The 21,752-nt window shown below is 39.4% G+C and overlaps 1 protein-coding gene across 1 annotated transcript in view; it reads right to left on the bottom strand.

Moving 5' to 3' along the window:
- The window catches only part of POLQ (DNA polymerase theta), a 51,368-nt gene that overhangs the window by 20,884 nt on the left and 8,732 nt on the right, over positions 1–21,752 (bottom strand). The window contains exons 5-16 of the mRNA XM_015624035.2: positions 20,887–20,995; positions 18,017–18,236; positions 15,989–16,133; positions 15,745–15,891; positions 14,507–14,719; positions 11,128–11,270; positions 9,664–9,862; positions 8,999–9,141; positions 6,427–6,620; positions 5,982–6,106; positions 4,178–4,421; positions 318–3,373 (exon numbers count right to left, since the gene is read on the bottom strand). Of these exons, the coding sequence (XP_015479521.2) occupies positions 318–3,373; positions 4,178–4,421; positions 5,982–6,106; positions 6,427–6,620; positions 8,999–9,141; positions 9,664–9,862; positions 11,128–11,270; positions 14,507–14,719; positions 15,745–15,891; positions 15,989–16,133; positions 18,017–18,236; positions 20,887–20,995 (4,938 nt within the window). The remainder of the gene's footprint in view (positions 1–317; positions 3,374–4,177; positions 4,422–5,981; positions 6,107–6,426; positions 6,621–8,998; positions 9,142–9,663; positions 9,863–11,127; positions 11,271–14,506; positions 14,720–15,744; positions 15,892–15,988; positions 16,134–18,016; positions 18,237–20,886; positions 20,996–21,752) is intronic.

The raw sequence follows: 21,752 nt of genomic DNA, 5'->3' as shown, positions 1-21,752 counted from the left end.
ATTTACTTTGAGGGTGACAGAACACTGGAGCAGATTTCCCAGAGGGTCTGTGGAATCTCCTTCCCTAGAGATATTCCAAAGCTGCCTGCACGTGATCCCATGCACCCTGCTCCACATGAACCGGCTTTAGCAGGGGGGTTGGTCTAGATAATCTCCAGAGGACCCTTCCAACCCAAATATTCCAACCAATATTCCATGATTCTGTTATATCAGTGATTTTCCTCCTTTTTTGCATATCCTTTCCTTCTCTAGGCCTGCTTTAAGCTGAAGATACCACATGCTGTTCACAAAATAATGCACTGGAACAGGAAACTGACCTTTCCTGAATTTGCCACCAATCGTTGATTTGGGAGACAAAAGGCACTTTGTTCTTTCACACGCCACTGAGATGGAGAATCTGCTTTTGTCCTTCCATTCTGCAACGAAAGTCTGGAAAAGTGCTTTGTCGCTTGCTACATCAATAATAGTGAAACTTTCAGCACTTAAGGGAACAAATGGAAAAACATCCTGAGACAGCTGCAGCGAAAAGCCTTGGTCTATAGTGGAATCATCTTTTATCTCATCTGTCTCAGCTGGGTCTAGACACCCAAGGTTGACCTGGAATGTTTTTACCTGCTGCTCTGCCCTGCCCTCACTATTCCACTGTAGCTGAATTGTCTGCCCTTCATTCTTGCAGGTGACTTGTCCCTTTCTTGCAGATTTCACAGGGAGAGAAACAGAACATTTTGGAAAAAGCTCTTTGGGAGGTGTTGGAGGAATAAACCCATTATTACTATCTGGTGCAGGACAGGATGTTCTGTTGCTTCCCTTGAGCTGAAGTGTTATGCCAGCTGTTTGCTGAAGATCCGAGCTCTCCGTTTTGTTTTCTTTAACCTTGAACGAGCTTTTTAAGCAAGTGGGCAAAGGCTCTGGTTTACAACAGTCAGATTCAAAAACTGGATCTGCCTCTTGCCTAGCAATAGGAGAAACTAACTCTCCTTTCAAACTGGAACTTGCTGAAACTGGCTCAATGCCTGAAAGGCTAGACCACTTGTCCAACACATCCTGCAATCCTGGGCTTAGCTCAAACGAACATCCAGTCCACACCACTGGATGGGGGTTCTTCTCTGAAGCTTGGTGGCTTCTCTGGAGCTTTTCACCTTGATCTCCTACTAAATCCTTTGGTCGGGGGTCATTGTTACAAATGACTGAGTTTTTTAATCCTGACTGATCTTGAAATGTAGAAGGAATGTCTTTCAGAAAAGACGGGGAGTTTCCATGGTCTAAAACTTCTGCTATTACATCCGAGGATGCTAGAGACACATTGTTACACTGTGCAGGATTCTCGTGTTCTTTCTGATTGTCACTGACATCAAATTTATTCTCAATCGGCCTTGGATTCTGCAAAACACCATCTGGAGGAAGCAAAGCCACAGGGTCCTTTCCATCAACATCCATGATGTGAACAGCTGAAAGGTCACTGACATTACTGAAGCTATCATCAAACAGCAAGCTATCACTCATATTTAGGCTTGTTTCAGGGACAGGCTGGCATTCTACTTGTACAATGTGTTCCCTACCAAAATGGGAGGTTGCTTTATTCAGGTCTTTAGACACACTCTCCCCTTTCACTGAATTTTGGGTCTGGTAATCTTGTAGAAAACTGTGTAGCTGTGAGTCAGTCACTGAGAAATCGCTTTCTTTAAGGCAAGGTGCTGGTTCTATTTTCTTCCCTACAGGCTGTAAATTAAGGCCTCCAGACTCCAAAACTTCATTACTACAGTGCTGAGTTGTGTTTTTTGTAATGTTATTTGTTGTGATAAGACTTGGGAAGCTCAGTTTCCTAACTGTTGCAGCCCGTCTTTTATCAGTATCATTCTCAGTCCATAAACTGCTCAGTTTTTCTGATATTTCCTGCTGTGGTATTGCTGCCAGCTCTGAACCTTGTATCCCCTGCTGTCCTGTGATTCCAGCTGCTCCCTCCTGTTTTATTATCATCTCAGTTTGAGTATCCAAATGCATGCTGTCTTCAAAGTCTCTAAAGTCAGAAAACAGATGAGAGGCTGGATCATTCTGAACACCATCTGCATTGCAAACACCACTGGATTTTACTAAAGACCCTTTCAGAAAATCTTTAGGATGACTGTTGCCATTCTGCAGTGTTCCAGCTTGTAACAATATTCCATTGGGCTTTTCACTCACATTTTTGCCAGCATTCTGAATCTGAATATTGCATGTTTGCTCCTCAACAGGACAAAAATGCTTATCAATCCTCTCCTCAGCAGAGCTTGCACCTGTTTGATTTTTATTCCTTTTATTCTGGTCACCATCAGTTTTGTCAGTTCCCTGTGTCCTAACACTAGCAGGTATTCCTCTACTTCCTACAATACTGTGTGTCTCCACACTGGTGTGTGGAGTACCCATCAACATAACAGGTGCCTGAAAACCTGCTCTCCCCTTAGGCATGCCTTCATTAGTGGTGGTAGGGTCTGTAAATAATCCTTCCATTTTATCTTTCTTCCCAATCTTAACTTCCCCCATCTGTACAGAACTTGAGACTTTATGAGTTAGAGAATCTGTTTCCATAAATTCCTTATTATTTTGGTTTGAAACAAGATTACCTGTAGAGACGGTGGTGTGGAAAATGGGCAGCTTTTCTATGTCTATGCTAAGCTTATTTGAATCTTCAAGAAGTGACCCCTGCAGTTTTGAAGCGGTATTTTTGTTCCTAGTCCAATTTAAATGTGTATCTGAGCTTTTAGTCAACCTAGAGGCTGAAGACTCTGTTCTAAATGTTGGTGTTTTTCCTTGCTCAGTAAGATGCTCTTGGATTGCTATTCTGGAATCCATCTTGGTTTTGAACAGAGAAATTTCTTCTGTGTTTTTATTTCCTCTGCACACATTTGGCCATTTTCTAGCACTGTACACAAGCTCACCCTTGCCTTCCTCTGCTCGAGCCTGTTTCCTGGCCAGGACTTCAATCTCAAATACAGAGCTTTCTGTGCTACTGCTCAGTCGCCTTTTATATCCCTTTTTAATATTTGATAAGTTTCCAATCTGAGAAGCAAGGCCATTACAGTGTTGAACTCTGCACCCTTTTTTGTTTAACACCCTTGAAGACTCAGCAGACTCTTCTCCATCTGATCTATGCAGTCTGTCTTCCACTTCTGACTCACTGCTGATCACAGAGGATGTATCAGTCTCGAGAAAAGACTCTGGGTTCCACTGCACCCCCATCAGTGCCAAGTCCTGCTGCAGAAGCCTCCTGGCTTCCTCCACAATGACAGAGGCTGCTTCTCTTTCAGTTAAGCCCTTCATTCCAGCCATCCAGATGCTGCGCACGGCCCGACGCTCCTCTGCTGACTCCTCATCCTCATCCACAGCTCTACGAACACTGTGGGAAGGTAACAGACAGGTGTAAATATCCATGCAGGACATAACAAACAACACAAGGAGCTGGCACTACTCTCTTCTGCTCCCATTCCAACTGTCTTCATAGCTTCCTTTACAGAAGCACTCTACCTAAAATATAATGCACTTGATGGGAAGTAACTTAATTGGAAATAACTATTTCTACATATGAATAGATGTCAATGAAAAATATTACTGGCTGCATGCCCCAAAAGCATTGCCAGATTTCTGTGTTCAAGTGTAGCCCAGACAAGTCCCAGTTCGCTACTAGGGCAAGATGCAGGTCTCAACAAATCATCCCCCATGCACCATTTTCCAAAGAAAGGGAAGTTCAAAAGCATGAACCAGGCAAGTTTCATGGCACAGTCCAACAGGTACTTGATCAAGGAAGTTTGTTACCACACTAACTTAGAAACCATAAGAGAATCCCACAAGATAATCAGTAATAAATCAACTATTTTGAACATATGGTGGAGCTGCCTTTTAGAGGCAGCTAAAACACCCCAGAAAACACTGACAATTTACCCAGGACTAAACAGTGCATTGAAAAGAGGAATAAGAAGAAAATCTAGGTCTCAAAAACTTCTTCTGTAAATACAAGATGGTTCTGTTAATTTCAGAGCAATCATGGAATGACTGTGATCAGTTGGAGAGACCTAAAAGTTACTTCTAACTAACATTTGACACGAAGTTCCAAAGGGTTGCAATATTTTATTGCACGTTTTATCCTGTAACCCTTCACCTTACAAACTCCTTCACTTGACTTCTGGACTTACTGATTTCTCACCTTTTAAACGGTACTGAGTTCTTCAGAGCAGCTGCCACATCATCAGGACTGGCTTTAGCAAGATGAGCCACGGTGACAAAGCCAGCGCTGTAAAGGGTCCTGGCACGCTGTGCATTCAGCAGAGACACCCGCACCAGGTCACAGAGCTCCCTGTGCACCCCAAAAGTGAGGCGGCTCTGGAACTGAGAGAGCAACAATTCCATGTTGTGCCAGCCCAGTCGATTACAGAAAACTGTTATCATTCCTGGAACACAGAAGTTACATGAATGTCTGAACTCCAGCTCCAGTTCTACTAAGCTGGATTCACTCCCCAGCCCCCAATCTGAATCAGCACTCACTTTATATTTCTCACCTTCCCATTATTTACAGAAACTAACTCATGTTTATTACAACTATGAGTAGGAGCTAGTCTTGCAGAACTCAATCTGCAATTAACTAGTTAATCAGTGAGGCAGAAATTCTGAATGACACTATTTTTCTAAGATGCTAATATTGAAAGTTTGAAGCACATGCTTATGCTGGAACAGCAGTCCTATGAAACAATCATACTGGAAAAAAATGGCAAAGGAAAAAGTAGTGATGAGAGTCACTAAGAGAAGCCACAGATCTTTGAGGAAACGCAGTGCTGACATCCATCCAAGCAGAGCTTGGCCTGCAGGATTTCAATTACTGAGAGCATCATAGAAGGTAGCAAATCCTATGCAGTCCCCTGACTATGGGAGAAGAAAAGAGCACAGAAAAGTACAGTTTCTTACTCACAGACTGCATCTACAGACTGTGGGAACCACTGAAGGACATGGCATCCCTCACTAATTTTACACTGATTATAGAATACAACCTTTATCTTATCTCTTATCTCTATGTCATATCAATAGTTCATTCTACTTTCCAGATTACTGCTGTGAAAATTATTAACACTGGAAATACAGAATTATGAAACTGCTACAAAGTTATTTATACTAAAAGTTTAAAAAAAAAAAAGTTATTTATACTACCAGAATTAAATTAAACTACTCTGCATCAGTTGGCGTGACCTTTTCATTTTGGGGCTTTGACTCATACTGCAACCCACACAGAGGGTTTTGCAAGTTGAGCTAAAACTGTCTTAAAAACTGAAAACCCACTTAGGGAGTAATGAAGGATTTAGGCAACAGAAAAAAAAAATATCTTGGTCTCATGGTGGGCTGTAACTTCTACTCCCACACAGCCTTCTTAAGGGAGTTAAAGGTAGCAGCTGTCTGACCTCCTATGATCTGGTGCTAAATGACCCAGAAGCCACTCACTCTGTTTTGAAAACTGTAACCTTATACCTTCTGGCCAATTAATTTTGCATTCAGAAGAAAGCCAGGTCCCATCTTAGAGGCTCCAAACTTTACTCAATGCTGAAAGGTATTCTTTTCTGATAGAGCAAAGCTTTAGAAGAGACTTGCACTAATTTCCATAGTTATTGAACTATATTAGGTGTATATACACCTATATATATAGGTATTGAACAAATTATGTTCCTGCACAGTACACAGCTGATTTCCACAGACCTCAGCATGCTGCTCACTGCTTGATTCCCCTCAGCTGGCCCCCTTCCCACTGCACACTCTGTGGTTCCACAGCAGGAGCAACCACAGGTTAAGCTGTAAATCCATAAGTGGTTTTACAAGGCTGTTTGCTGTTAGTACCACACTGTGGCTATCTTAGCCCCAAATCTGGAAGGCCAAAAAAACAAAAAAACACCCCCCACCCCCGCAAAAAAAACACATAAAAACAGCCTAGCTTAAGATTCCTGGGGTATTTCGCTCAGACAACTTGCCTGCATAAGTGGCAGCAGATTGCTGCAAGGATTGAAGCTGACCACGACTACAGCCATATTTCTTGGTCATATCTTGTAAAGGAACCTCACTGATTAAATCCAGAAGGGCAAGGCTGGTGAAAAACCTGTTTTCGAAGAACATGAAGAAATGAAATTGTCATCTGGGGCACTTTACAGTACACGGCAAAATGTACCGTGATACATAGGACAGAACAGTAATACATTATAGCACACAAAAGAAACAGAGAGGATGGCTTCCAAAAACATTAGCACAAACATCTTGTGCCACCAGTGTTCTTGGACCAGAGCAGACCAGGACCAGGTTCTCTGACCTATCAGCTCACTCAGAAAAAGGGCCAGTTCCTGAAGACAGACACAGAGCCTGTGCATTACAAATATTATAGCCTCTAATCTCTGCACATTCACACCCACATTCTGTGGCTACCTTTTGTGGATGGCCATTTGTCTGTGCTGTTTCTCTGTTTTAGCTGTGATTTTGCCCTTTACAGAGCGAGCTAGAAAGCCTTCTTCAATTCCCACCAGCTCAGCCACGCGTTTCATTGAGGCAGGAAGCTTCTCCCATAAGCAGAAAAACTGGTACCAATCAATTGTGGTCCACTCCTCATACACTGGGGTGACCTAAAGAAAATAAGACAATGCAAAAAAAACTGTTTCAAGGAAATAAACAGAACTAAACAGAGTTTTGGGTAAACAAAACTACAGCCTGGGGAATGTGGTTAGAGCATCCTACGCACTACGTAAAGACACTGAGTCACAGGCATGTACCATGAAGAAAGTAAAAGCTCTTCTAATCCAGTTTCTTTAATATTTGTACTGATGAGATCTGACTCATGTGGGTATGATGAAACAATTTAGAATCTTTGTCAGATTATTCTTTAAATCCAAGCCACTAAAAGATTTTTAAGCTGTATCTTCAATGTCCTTTAAGAAAACAAAATTGTATTATTTTTTAACACAATTTACAGATATCCACCAACCTCTTAAAACCACGAGTAAACACACTAACCACTGCCACATCATCTGATAAAGCAGGAAGGGCACAGATTTTGCCAGAACTTGCTGAAGCTTTCATTTACCTGGAGTACAAAAAAATCTCGACTTTTATCAACACAGCCCTCCAGAGCTTTTTTTTTATTGTTTTTTAGCCATAAAACAAATTCTGTTAATGTTTAGTCAGCACAGTCAGTTTCTCTATGAGGAGACAAAATGTCTTCATATCTTTCATGATATAAAGCAAGATTAATTATTTTGAAAGAACTAAGAGTTGTTTGGCACAAATGTGAAATGGCACAGCATACTAAATGCTTATGTGGTTGTAAATCATCCATGCCTCTTCATCTGCTGAGAAGAACAAAAGTTATTAAGATGGAGGTTTATCTTTTGTTGCTTATTGGGCTTTTGTTGTGGTTTGTTTTTTTTCTTTTAAAAAAAACCTATTTTCCTAGTCCAGCAAATCCTTATTTGTTTTAATCAACTTTCCTAAAATACAAGGGGGCTTGGAATTCAGTCTTGTATTTGTACAAGTAAAAGATTCAAACTTAAAAGAACTAAAAAGAATTTTAGCAGATAAACTCCCTGTAGCCCACAAGGAACACATGAAGAACAATAGTTAAAAAGACTAAAAAAGCAACAAAATGAAATAAACCTTTGGCCTTGAAAATGAACAGACTTGCAAGAAAGTGTTTTAGAGTAGTTAACAGAAGAGAATCTCAAGAACATTTTGTTCAACAATGTATGACTTAAAATAACCTTAGACAAGCTGCTGCAATTAAAAAGTACAGCATATAAAACATAATGCCATCACTGCCTCTACCCCAGAACAGGAACAAATTTCATCCTTTTTTTTTTCTCTGTTTTGGAGATGCAAACAGGGAAAAATTCACCGGTGCATAACACAAAGGAGTTCATTTTACCTAGCAGAAACAGAACAAAATATCATGGGTTCTTCTAAAACAGAGCTATTAGTACATATGGGACAGCAGTAAATCCAAAAAAATCTACCAGTATTAGCCCATAACTGGGTTATTGAACACAGTAAGCAGAGACAGGTACCCTCAGACTCTTGCCTGCCCCTGTCTCCCAGCTCAAACAAGCTTTGTAATTGCAAGCAAATTCCTCTTGAAGTGAACCTTCTTTTCAGACAAGATTCCCATATTCTGCCTTTGATTTATCATCCTGGAAAAGAGAATACACCTTCCATTTAGAGAAGGCTAAAGATGACTGTCAGATTTCAGCTGATGATTGCATGATGGGCCTCTGGCAGCCATGAATCCCAAGTTGTTCAGTGCAACTCCATCTGGCTTCCTCACTAATCTTCACAAGTTCATGGCTTCCTCTCCCAAGGTCTTAAATAGCAGTGCTCAGCTTTTCAAGTGTATGTGCTCATAAATCTTGACACACTCTGGGACACTTCTCTCACAAGATTTATCACACTCCTTCCCTTAGCCCTGGCAGTATCACCAGGCAAGTAAACTAAATCAGGGATGAATTTCACTGTAACTGAAACAATGAAAGGCCCACCCATAGAAAGAAAGTGGTGTGGCTCTCTGAGGCTTTTTGGAAGCAAAATAGACACTAAATGCCCAACATTTGTCTGGTCCTCCAGTAATATGAATTAAATAAATAAAAAGTAATATGAAATTAAGTCTGCTGATCCCAAACACACTTACAAAAATCTCTGTTTCATCCATTTCAAGTGCCTCAGAAAAATTACCATAATCTTATGCTCAAAACTTATTAAGTCCTGAAATCTTAGGAAGTCAAGAGGGACAACATGGGGTTAAATGGCACACAGCATCTACCTATACAATAGACACTATGGTAACGCACCAATTCTGAAGAACATTCAATTTAGAAGCTTTTCTTCATGAAGGATGAGCTAAGAAAAGCACAGAAAAACCCAAATCTGTGTTCATGGAGTGTCAAGAACTTTGCATTGTGCTGTCTTCTCTTAGTTTTGGTAGTAGAAAATACAAGACACAGGATGAGGAACCTACCAAATAGACAATATGCAGATCATTCTCCAGAACAAAGCTTTTCATAGCTCGCTGCAGGTCAGCAAAGATTTCCATGGCTTCAGTTGGTGAAAGAGAAGAGGAAAGAGTAGCTGAGCCAAGATGTGTTGGGTGATAAATCTTTCCTGTTAAAAAAATATATATATTACATAGAGAAACATTTCAGTGCAAGCTTATAATAATTTTCAGGTTGAGCTGCATTTGAGAGATTTCTAACTTTCCACAGATGATTTTTCAGTAAGAAATAATGTATGCCTCCATTCTGAAAACAGAAAAATTGAAACAATAACAGGCTTAGCCTTGCCTACGTCTAAATTAGCTTTTTTCTCTTCTTTAGAAATACAAAAATCAAAGTCTGCAGTTAATATGCACCAGTCCTGTGGTTAAAGTTTGCTTTGTTTAAAGATATTTTGGGAATTTGTAGACTAGGATGCATCAGTCTTAGAGGTGATGTGATGTGCCTTTCACAAACATGTACATGCAAAACATGTTAAAGCAGGTGTCAAGATACCTTCCAGAAAACTAGAAAATTTTTGATACACAATTCTTTAAAATAAAATAAAAATGCATATAAGTCCTTACTATTAATTTACAGTGAGCATCTACTCAGTTAGCAAATCAATCACTGGAAAGAACACCAGCTTTACCTTTCACATCATTGCCAGAGTCCACAACCTGAATGAATTCATTTTCCAGCAGCCATGCCACACAAGCCTCGATAGGTCCAGCTGGTGCTTTGTCTTGCCCATTTTCCCACTTGCTTTCCTTCAAGCTGGATGCAAGCAGAGTGCAAGAGGCGTAGGTCTGCACATCCTCTGGAGTGTTGGCTACTCCCCCCACTATGATCTGTTGAAGAAAACTACATGTTCATATTGCCAGAGATGCAGTAGCACAGATCAGATCAGAGAATCAGTGATCCATCATCTCAGTTTCAAAGAACCATTTTCCCAGAGAGGGGAATGTGAGGCAAAGCAACAGCCAACTTTTAAAGACTTTCTTGGCAAGAAGTCAGTCATCTTGGGTAGAAGTAAGAGGACTAAACTGTGGAAAAGAATGATTTGCAAAATTTTACTTTGAAACTGGACATACACATAGCAGCAATTTAGATTTGAGACTAGCCTGAGGCATTTTTCTTAAACAACACTGAAATATTAAAATATGTTAGAACACAAATTGCAATTTTGTGAATACAAAAAGCAAATCATGAAGGTGGAATTCTTGTAAGGCTATTCAGCATACTGGAGGTTTCTCTTAATAAATATGAATGCTGTACCCCATCATTGTTTTCCTGATTGAGAGTGATCTTGTTCACCTTGGATTTTGGTTTTGCTTTAAAGGAATCCCTGCCTTTCAGATAACTGTAAATAATGCATGTTTAGAAACATGCATTTAGAAATTCCATTGGTCTGCTGAAATTCAAAATCTATGGAAGGGCAACTAAGTTCTAAACATCCCTAAAGTTTTCAAAAGACAGTAAAAGTATAGCAAACAAATTATATTTAAAGAGTCTTGTATCTAAGTTCAAGCCCAAATGTAGCTTTGGAAAAGGATATAAGCTCATCTATGTGGAATAAAAGCCTTTCAGTCCTTTTTACTCCTATAGGAACCCTAGAGAGGAGGAAGCAAATTTGGTACCACCCCTGTTTGCTCACCAAAAATGTATTCACAAAATTTTCATCATTCCTTTGCAGAAGAAGTAGGTAAATTGAGGGGGTAAGTAAGAGACCCTACAAGGTTCCACAAATGTCATTATGGTCCAATTCAGCCTACAGGACTGAATCAGTAATTTATAAGCATCCTCCAGCTAAGAATGTCAGGTCACATCTAAAGTTTAAGAATTACACTTAGTTCTGCCTGCTGCTTGAGTACATCTAAATGCAATAGCAAAGCTTCTTTGAGTGTGCTCACATCCCCATCTGCAGCAAGCAGAGAAACATCCTGCTAAATGCTGAATATTGAAGCAAGCTGGCAGACCCAAATATGATGACTGGGTTGACAAAGGAGGAAACACATGAAAAAGAAGTGCAGAGAAAACATTTGATGGCGTCACATAAGAAGCCATCCTCCAAGGGAACAAGCACAGTTCTAATCGCTCTCTGAGTGTCCTGTACCTCAAGTATTGCTCTTTTCATGCTAGAAGCAACACCTTCCCCTTCTCTTCTAAGCAAACAGCTGCAAACAGGCTTGAGAGATCCCTGAAGCAGAGCAGCACCTTTTGATCTCTCAGAGGGCTTGCAGACTAAAATGCTCTCGCCTATTGGAGAAGAAAATAAAAACAAAACAAATACAAAATCAATTACCTTAGTACTGCATCTTAGCACTATAACAGCTGCACACAGTTCAATAACAAGGACATATTATTGGAATGGAAAACTGTAAGTATTTTCAAAAAAGCTGAGTAACAAAAGAAGAGAAAAAAAAGTGCAACCTTAAACAGTGCATATGAATTGCTATGTAAGAACTGCAGAGATGCATAGTACATCAGAACCAAGGCAGAGCAAGCTTCAAAATTACATTAAACTAGTCTGGGTCTTGTCAAGTCATCTAAGGAGATTCCACAGCCTCTCTCTGCATCTGCTTTGCTCCTGAACCTCTCTTGTTTCTTGTTCTGGAGTTGACGGGAACTATAATATACAGTGGCATCAATTTGACTTTTTCATTGCATTAATGAAATGAAAAAATTCTCAAAAGTAAGAGGAAAACCTAAAAGCTGCACAGTATTTTGTCAGTTTGTATTAAGTCAATCAGCTTTCACTCCAGAAATAACTAACTCAGAAATCCAAAATTACTGATCCAGGAAACCATGCAACCTCTAAACGTTCATGTATCTGCATTTACACATACATACACATAAGTATCCTGCATGGCTTTCACTGAAAGTATATCTCAATATATCCTACCTTAGAATTCTCTGTCAGACATTGTTAAGTTAATCTCTAACTACTGAAACTCTGTGGAAGACGAAAAACATCCCAGAGCCATGAAAGAAAAATGAAAATAATTGGTAAAATCCTTTAATGAGATCACAGTACAACTTAGCCATGGAAAATGCAGTGGTAACATAAAAGATATTTTTCCCACAAAGAAAAATTTCTCTATTAGAGAGAAACTGGATCACTGGAAGACCTTAGATATAAAGACCTTGCAACTTAGCAACTTTGCAAGCTTTGCCAACAAATGATAAAAGAATTATGCCTTTGACTAAGAGGAAAACTATAGTTTTGGATTAGCTGTACAGTAAATATCACGATAGATTTATGATAACTTCTTAAGATTTAAATGCATGTAGTCTGGACACAAGGCAATTTTAGTAGTGGGTATCTTAGTATGATCCTGGGAATGCTAATTTAGGATAAAACTGTTGCTGTGGAAATGCTACAGTAATTAGCAAATCCAGAGGTAATGAAAACACAACTGCACTTAAATTTAATGAACAGAATAAATAAATGCAGTGTAGGCGAGTAAGGAAATACAGCTTAAACATAATTACATAAATTAACTACAGGATGAAATAATGCTCAGAGGATGTGTCTTGGATTTTTTTTTCCTAACAGGTGAAACTTTTGATATCTGTTGACCATGTACTTTTGACAGAACTGGGATTAGGTAAGATAAACTGCCTGTAAAGCATTGTTTTGTGAAAGAAAAGCTTATTTTTATTTTAGCAATAAAGAACATCTATTCATTTTGTATTTTGGTTCTGATGTGACCTGAAATTTCCTCTGAAAACTTCCCTTTGACTCTTCCAGTGTGATATATCTAAAAAAAATGTAACAGAAGATGGGTATCCACTTAGCTCTAAATTATCTGACAGTTTTACATGCCTTGGGGGGTATTCTTTCCCAAGATGCCACTGATAATTTAAAGCTAATAACTGCAATCCAGTAGACAATAAACAAAAAAAAAAGAACAATATCCATTATTGAACATTTCAGATACTAGGGGAAAATACTAGGAGAGGTTCAGTTAGCATCAGACTAGACAAACACCAGAAGGCTCTGGATATCTAGGCATAAAACTATTAAAATCAACAAAGGCCCAACTAAATTCTAGGTTTTGTTCAGCTTTACCTACTTCTCCTTGGGAAAATGTTAGTTTTGATGAATGCAAAAGAAACAAATTTCACTCTCCAAAATTATATTTTTAAACTTCCATCAAATGAAGAAAAATAAATTAAAAAATCAAAATGTAAGACAATCCAAAACTACAATGTTGGGAGAGGAGGAGGAATTCAACCCAACAGCATTTATCTTCTGTCTGTCAGCTAAATTTCATATCCACATAAGGCTTTTTTTCCAGCTGAAGTTGCTGTCCTCCAGTCTCCCTACTCTGTGACAGAGGAGCAGCTGGCAACATAGCTTTATGTTCTCATCCAAAAGACTCTGTGGAGTGGAAAAAAATGGTACATTCATGAAGCTCATCAGCATAAAATCAACTGCTTACTGTGCACAACACAGTCACATCAGAACTGTCAAAAAGGGTACTAATTATTGTTACTTGAAGGAGAAAAAAAAGAAACTTCAAGGAATAATGTAATTTTACACCTGCCAGCAACAGTCAAATGAGAAAGTCTGGAAAATTTTGAAATCCAGCATGCAGCTGCCCTTTTCTTGAACGCATAGGGAGAGCTCACAGAGATATAGGTCGCAAAATGCTCTGTTGCTATGCTACTCAGGCAAAAATAGAAAGCTAAATGTAAGAACAGTCTGCTTACACTGGGCTCCAGCAAGCACCAATCAAACAATCAGGAGGGCAAATCCCACTTCCTGCATCTGCTGAACTTCTTATTTTCTACCATGTTTATGCTTGCATAATGTGGCTTTTTGCAAACATCATCCACAAAGATAAATTTCCATTGCAAGTTAAAATAACGGGCAGGATTATTTTATTGAACATCAATCAGTGCCACTGTATGCAAGAAGGTGACACATTATCTGTGAACTATTGTTCATATTTCCCTGTCTCTGTCTCATTACTACTTTCAAGATCCATAAAATTGATGGCTAAGTTTAGCAGAAGTTTAATAAATCTAAATCATAATTTCAGACAACAGAAGTTTGTCAAATTAGGGTTGTAGACTTTAAATGCATTTCTTACATTTGAGGCCTGTCCGATGAGAGTTCACTGCAAATTTTCTCACTGAAACTCTAAATGCTTTAGTCAAGTGACCATGGATCACAGAATTAAGGTGAATGAACAACACAGCCTTAGAAGCTAACAAGAATTCAAAGGAGAAAACAGCCTGTTCCTGAAGTAACTGACATATAAATACCAAAGTCAGTCTCAGGCAGTGAAAACTACCCCCGGGAATTACAACTTTTACTCCATTAATACCAAACAAATTAATACCAAACAAATTCATCTTGATTAACCTAATCATACAGAATACCGAAGGAATTCATCATGATTAGTCCCTAATTGCAAAGTACTGCCCTGGATTTAATCAAGTTAACATCGCTCCTACAGAATGTCAATAAAGACTCTGCTTACCCTCTGTGTCTACCCCTTTCCTGCCAGCCCTCCCAGCCATCTGCTTGTAGGTGAGGATGTCCAGCAGTCTGCCTCCAAAGGTGGGTGTCCGGATGATGACGCGGCGCGCGGGCAGGTTCACTCCGGACGAGAGCGTGGAGGTCGCTGCCAGCACTCGGATCAGGCCCTGCCGAAAGGCTCCCTCAATGATGTCCCGCTCGTCGAAAGTCAGGCCTGAGGGGAAGCGGCTTTTAGCAACCCTTGTGATGGCCAGAATGAATTTAAGAGCTAAAAATATTGCTGTCCAGCAAGGGAAGAACAAACTTGATGAACGTTCACTGTTCAGTGTTAGGAACTAGACTTGCAACACTACCTCAGTTAACTTCTGACCGGTAAGTGAAGCAAAATTTCACCATTAAGTTTTCACTATTCAACTGACAGTAATATACGAGCTTTTCTGAGGTGTTTGTACATATTGTAGCAAGAAGAACTATTTACTGCATATTTACAAGCACTGCAAGTGAATACATAAAGAAATAAAATAAAAATGAGAAAACAGTAGGGACCTAGGATTTACTCATCTGCCATCCTGACCCTGGATTCCTTCTTCATTATTCCTACTACAGGTTTAGAATGTATCTTTCTACATGACCTTCAGAGCTTCAGGCCATTATATAAGAAATACAGATTCTATAAGCATTTGGAATTATTACTCCTCCATAATCAATGCAATAGCTACTGTTGTTTCTCCCAGTCAGTCTTTTCTCTCAGTGAATCAACAGGTGACATACTCTATTACCTACCTAAGTAAGAAATAAAAAATCCACGCAGAAGTGTTCACAGCACATACTTGTTTGTTCTTTCTTTTTATTGCTATACTGCCTCTATTTACTCATTTATTTCAATATTAAGCTGAGGAAAATTGCTCTGGAGTACTCTGGCAGCTTTAGGAACAACTTGAAAATACTGATGCTGTTTTCAGGCATTTCACAAAGAAAAGACCAGGTAAATTGTATTCTAGAAGTTGCTGTCCAACACAACAGAAAGAAGATTTAACAAAACAATTTGTGAATTAAAGTCTTCAGCCACAAAAAAAAGGATTTCAAATTTGCCTGTAACTGTGGGATTCTCAAAGCTTATTTAGTCATAAGCTACAAAATGCTTAAAAAAAGCAGCTGGTAAATTGCTGATACCTGCAGTAAAAAGAACCCATATGACTTACCCATTACTGAATTCAAGACCAAGATATTCAGGAATACCTGCATGATGAAATGCCACTCCCCATGGCAAAGTACGCTGGAGCACAGAATCCAGGCCTGAAATCGAACGCTTTAACTGATCCAGGACCTCACAGATCCCTTCTCTGTCCACAACAACAGGGGCAAGGGCTAAGTTTTTTGCAGAACCTTGAGAGAAAAAGCATTCTTATAGTTTCTACTAAAATTAATTTTCATTAAAGGCACTGTGCATACTGTAGTCTTCTATTAAGTACTTTTCTCTTACTCTCAGTTTGTTGCAAACTGTAGAACTCCCTGGCAATGATGTCTGCCAGCTTCTCACACCAGTTCTTGGAGGGACAGAAGAGCAGGACTGAATGGCCACCACAAACAGTCTCATAACACAGGCTCACAATATGGTCTTCGTCTCCCTGAATTGAGATAAAATGTTTTCAGTGCACTCTCAGATTGAATGAGGTTTATAAATGCTGTTCTTCTTTTGTATCCCAGTAGGAATCTTCTACTTCCGGTCAGAAAGAGAAGCAAACAAAGAACATGGAGCACTATTATCTTAGTTTCTGTCTCACTCTATGAACTCCAAGCACTAGTATGACCACATTGTTGAGGGCAGTTTTAGACCTACCATGAATACATGTAATGTTTCACATCTTGCTTTCAGAAATATTTTTCTGAATGAAGGCCACACAGTGCACAAATAAATCACTGCAATCTCTACATCATGGCCAAGAGCAGTGGGGAAGAACTAGAAAGAGCCCCAAAGGAAAACCCCCTTCATTTTAACTAGGGAACATTTGTTAACTTGGATGTCTGATCTAAAAGTGTGACCTGTAGCAGTCTAAGCACCCCCAATAAGATGCACTCAGCAAGCACTTGCTGACCACAGACTGCAAGTATTCAGAGCACAGTGGAAGGCTTTTAGGGATACTTATATAGATGTTCAGCCAAAAACCTGCTGTTTACAGCTTGCTTTTTTGGTTTTAAGATCCTAAGAGAGTCTCTGAACTGATCTGTAATGCTTGGCTATGCCAGATTCTCTTGTAGCAAGCAGGCCAACAGAGGAAGAAAAAAATGTAGGCGTACAGCAAAAAATAAAAGGCACTAAAATGCAAATGAAAACAGGGGGGCAATGGCAGGAACTGCTCTGCAAGGATTCAGCCAAATTCATCTGAAGTGGTGAAGTCATCAAGTTCCCTTTTATTGGTCCAGTCTGAGGCACAGAAGTCTGAAGGTCCAGTGATAGATTTCAAGCCCAAGATCCCCCAGTCTTATAAAATAAGCCAACTCCTTTAAACCGTTGAGTCATAAGCCTAGTTTAGTTCTTTCTCTCGCTTAATTTAGTAACTATCCAAAGCAACTACCCTAAAAATATCCAAATGCAGAATCACCTCCTCAATGTGACCACATAAAAGCTAAGTTCCAAATGCTCCAGTGAAAAGCATTTCCTTTGTTTCTAGGATATTTTTTCTTTGCTGTGCCCCCATGGTACTGACAAGAGAATGTCTGTGCACAGCAAGAAGGGGGTGAAAACATTCCAAAATATTGCTGCCATTCAGCCCATATTGCCCAACTACTACATTAGAATTCCACAGAGCAGCTCAAAGGACTGCAGAGAGAATTCACCCTTCAAAGACTCTACAGAAAAGGACCTACAAATAGAGAGTTCAAATTTCCCACTTATACCCATGTGGTTCTTTGAAATAATTATAGTATGTTACCCTTAACTTTCCATATCCTTTTCAAGCTTGCAAAAGGACTAAGTACTGAAAACAGATTCAGAAGAATTAGGATGGACATCTGCCTTCTAATCAGTGTCAAAGTTAGTCATTTAGCAGGTGAACATAAGCAGGTTCATTGCCAGATTTTAATACAAATACTTTCTCCCAGTTATGAATGCAAATTCCTTGGCCTAAGCAGGAAATACTTACCTACATTTATGAAAGAAAGTAGATTTCCACACACAAGATAGAGTGGTGGGTAAGGGGAGAATAAACTTTTTATACCTGTCAAGTACTCAGAAACAACATCACTGCAAAGTCAACTTTGTCTTCAAGTCAGATTCAAGAATCTTCAAGACCTTCATGAGTGTGTATTTTGGGTTTTTTTTGTTTAAGTCAGTAGAAGACAAAAATACCAGTTTTATTCTCAGTTTGAGCATGAATCTATGAAGTAAACGATGAAGCTGTCAATGTCATCTATTTAAAAATAAATAAAAACATACCAGAAACTGACTTTTTAACTTTAGCACTAACTACAAAAGGTGTTATCCCAAAGCCACTGCTCAGAGTTTTGTTACCTTCAGTTGCAGCTTGGGCTGGAATTCTCGGACTAAATTCATGGAGGAGTCATATATGTTGCTGCCAATTTTCACCCACTCCTTGAGAGGCACGGGGCGGAAATCTGTACAGTACAGCTCTGCATCTAACCATGAGGCCAGGAGCCCCAGGTTAGGGAGGGTAGCACTCATGCCTACTATCTGTATCCCATCAAAACCACGACTGGTGCTCTTTGTGTGTCTGGAAGTGGTTAAAAGAAAATGAAAGTTAGTGACAACACAGGCTACTGTTCAGGAAAATGGAATTCAGAGAAACCAGTTTGATATACTTTCTTACAGCTTCTCAAGTGCAAAGCTAATTTTTCAACTTCTTAACAAAGAAAGAAGCCATGCTCTAAGAAAACACATTAGGTTATGCACTGATAACAAGATAATTCAGCTTTTAATCAATTTGAACCGAAAAACCTTTACCTTCTTTAGGCAGCCAGCAGGTATAAACTGACTGCATATTTGGAGAGACTGAAAACAAATGCAAAGATCAGCTTGCCACTAACAAAAACATGGAAATAAAGGAAAGGCTCAATCTCCATTGCAATCTTTCTAAGTTAAATACCTTAATTAAAACACTTTTATTTGTTTCCATTCCAGGACAAATAACATTAGATTAATGTCTTCCTAGATCTGGGAACCAAAGCCCTAAGTACAGCAAAGAAGCAAGTAGCTTCTGTTCCTAAAATGCTGAACAGCAGCTTTCACTAAAGACAGTGAGAAGTAATGGACTCCTAACAAACCTGACAACACAAACTGTTAATTTAGATACCCAAATTTAGATTTTAATTCAGGCTTTTACATCCACATAATAGAGGGGGTTTTCTATGCTTCTAAGCTTGTGTTTGAAAAGTACTTATTTGCATTGCACTGAGCTACAAATCAAGATTTTAAAAAATGAAAAAATCTGAAAAAAATCACTGTGAGCCCAGAAATAACCTGAATTTTCTTAGAATACCCTGGTAATCCTGGCAAAGACAAAACAGAGAAAACAAGATTACCCAGAAGCTCTAGTATAAAAGTTCAGTCACTGATGAGATACAAATAAGGAAGTTGGGGAGAGGCAGACTCTCTGTTATCCAAGCTCTTCAAGCATTTGCAAGTACAGCTTCACATCAAAGTTACAGATTTTTGTCCCTACAGAAACTTTTTCCTCCTTAAAGCAACTTTTGACCTCCAAGGATTAAAAACATACCAGCTCTACAACACACTAGTTGACTAAAGAGGAGAAAAATCTGCTGCAGAATTTTGTCGGAGTCTGGAAAAGCCTCGTGGGAGAAGCATGGACACCCACACAGGCAATGGCCATCTGAGAACATTTTCTTGCTGTGAAGACACACTTCAGTGTACTTCTGTGGGACAGGCACTGATCATTCTGATAACTGGCCAGACTGGACAGTGTTTAAAGATTTTATGTAAGCTCATTAAATAACAGAGAGGAAAGAAAACCCAAAACACTGACTTAGAAGGACATCTGAGAGAAAATGTGGTCTTCAGCTCCAGAAATCCAGTGGATTCCAAAATAAAAATAGAAGCCTCTACCTTCATGTCAGGAAGTGGTACAGGGTACCACTGTCACCTTGATCCTGACAGAGAGATGGAGAATCTGGGCCCTAGCATGCCTTCATGGTGAAAGCTGAAACACTGTGTCTTTCCACCGACATTCTTTGATGCACCTGTATTTTTTTCCCCTGGCAAGTTTTCCCTTGGCAGGAAGTTTTCTCCTTCCTTCTTCCTCAATGCAGGGGAGTAAAGCAGAGGGTGGGCCTGCACCTGTGCTGCAGCAACCTGATAAACCATGAGAAAAAGAGTGGCAAAGTCACTCACACTGCACCAAAGTGTACTGGCTTCCAGGATTTACAGGGAGAATATGAGAAGTCAGATGTGATTAGATCAAGAACACTGCTGGCTCCTGGAAATCATGATGGGAAATACTGGGTGAAATGGCCAGTGGAGAGACAGTGTAGAAATGGCAGCTCCCCCAGACCTAAATAGATGGTCTCTGCTTAGTCCAGCAGTGGTACAACTCACAAGTTAAGAAGCAGCAGAGGAAACTGGCAAAATCTTTCTGTGCTAAGAAAACAGTTGATTTTGACTCTTCTTTCAACACCACCAATAAAGATTAAGGCTACACCACCTCCTCCATTTCCTTTTTTCTATGTTTGGGCACTATGGAGCAGCTGGACAATTTGGTGCTGAGGATCTAGATACTGAATTCTTAAAAGCATCTAGAGGTCTTCTCAAACATCTTATCAATTCTCCAGTGTCAAATCAATTGTGCTAAAGGCAAGAAAACATGCAACCACTAGGCTATCCCATGTTTTAAGCAAAAGCAGAGCTCACCCTGAGCAGTGCTAACTAAGCAGACTACTGACATATCCTCTAAGTCTTCTGATCAATTCACCATGCACAAGTTAACAGCATGCCCACTCTTCAACCACACCAGAGCATTCCAGTAGTATAATTACACCATTCCATGAAGCACTGAAAAATTAGGCAGGGAAAATCTGCTAGCGAAACTGTTCTAAAAAAGTCCAAAGTTTTAAAAAAAAAATAGGCTAAAGAAGTAAATGAAAGCATCATCCTTACTTCTTCTCCTGAGAGGATAAATCCCATGGTAGCACACAAATAGAAAACCATGAGGAAAAGAGGGTTTAACTACAATGGCAATAGAACACTGAACACTGAAAAGTGCTATGGTGAGATCTTAATAAACAAATTAGTCCAGGTCATCACTCTCATAAAATCCTTGGAGCTAACCCAAATTTCCATTCATACAGAGAACAAATACTTAGAGTCATCAATTATTTAGCATTAAAAAATAAACATCTCAGTCTACTCACCTTTTTGCTACCTTCTCCGTAACATATCTCACTTTGGTCAGCAGGAGTTCCAGCAGATATCCCCGATGAGAGTCTCCCAGCATGTGTAACTCATCCACAACCACCACTCCTGATAAAGAAAAGCACTCAGGTCATATCTCACAAACCTCCACATGAAGAACAAATAGCCTCAAGCCTTTCACATTCCACATGAATGGACTGAAATTTATATTCACAAATCCATCTATGCTTACCAACACCACAATGGCTTCTTTCTGTCACTCACAGAGACAAATCATGACCGATGTTATGACATTTCACATCCACCACAACCACACATACACAAAACCAGCTTTTAAAAAATAAAATAAAAATAAAATAAAAATAAATAGGTTGAGTTGTTAGACTGGACACCACACAAAACAGTATTGCACCATCTATACTGTAATCCCCTTGCAAGGAAAAATCCTCAGGCTTCAGAGTACCTGGAAAGGAAAATTCCAGCACCCAAATGAGCTAGTCAAAAATTTTGTCAACATCACTGTCTTAGTTAAAAACATCATTTTTTTACTAATGCAGTAATGTCAGACAAAAAACAAGAGCAGATGTAATTACACTGACAGAGTCTACTTCCTATTAAATTGTTTTTCATTAACCAAACCTGAATGAGCTCTACTATTTACCTTTGGCTTTCTAATGAAAAAAAAATCCATACATGACAGCTTTGTTGCCCTCCTACCTCCTGCCAAGGACTTTTTAATCTGTTAAGCACTTCCATCAAATTTTTAAGGTATGTAGAAATATCTAACAGAATAATGTCTAAAAAGGCTTCTGAATATCAGCAGCTGGAGACAACAGACCAGACTAGGGTGTTCCCTGAGGAGAAA

This window comes from Parus major, chromosome 1 (genome assembly GCF_001522545.3).
Source record: "Parus major isolate Abel chromosome 1, Parus_major1.1, whole genome shotgun sequence".
In the NCBI taxonomy this organism is placed as follows: domain Eukaryota; kingdom Metazoa; phylum Chordata; class Aves; order Passeriformes; family Paridae; genus Parus; species Parus major.
This window is presented reverse-complemented; position numbering and strand designations above follow the sequence as displayed.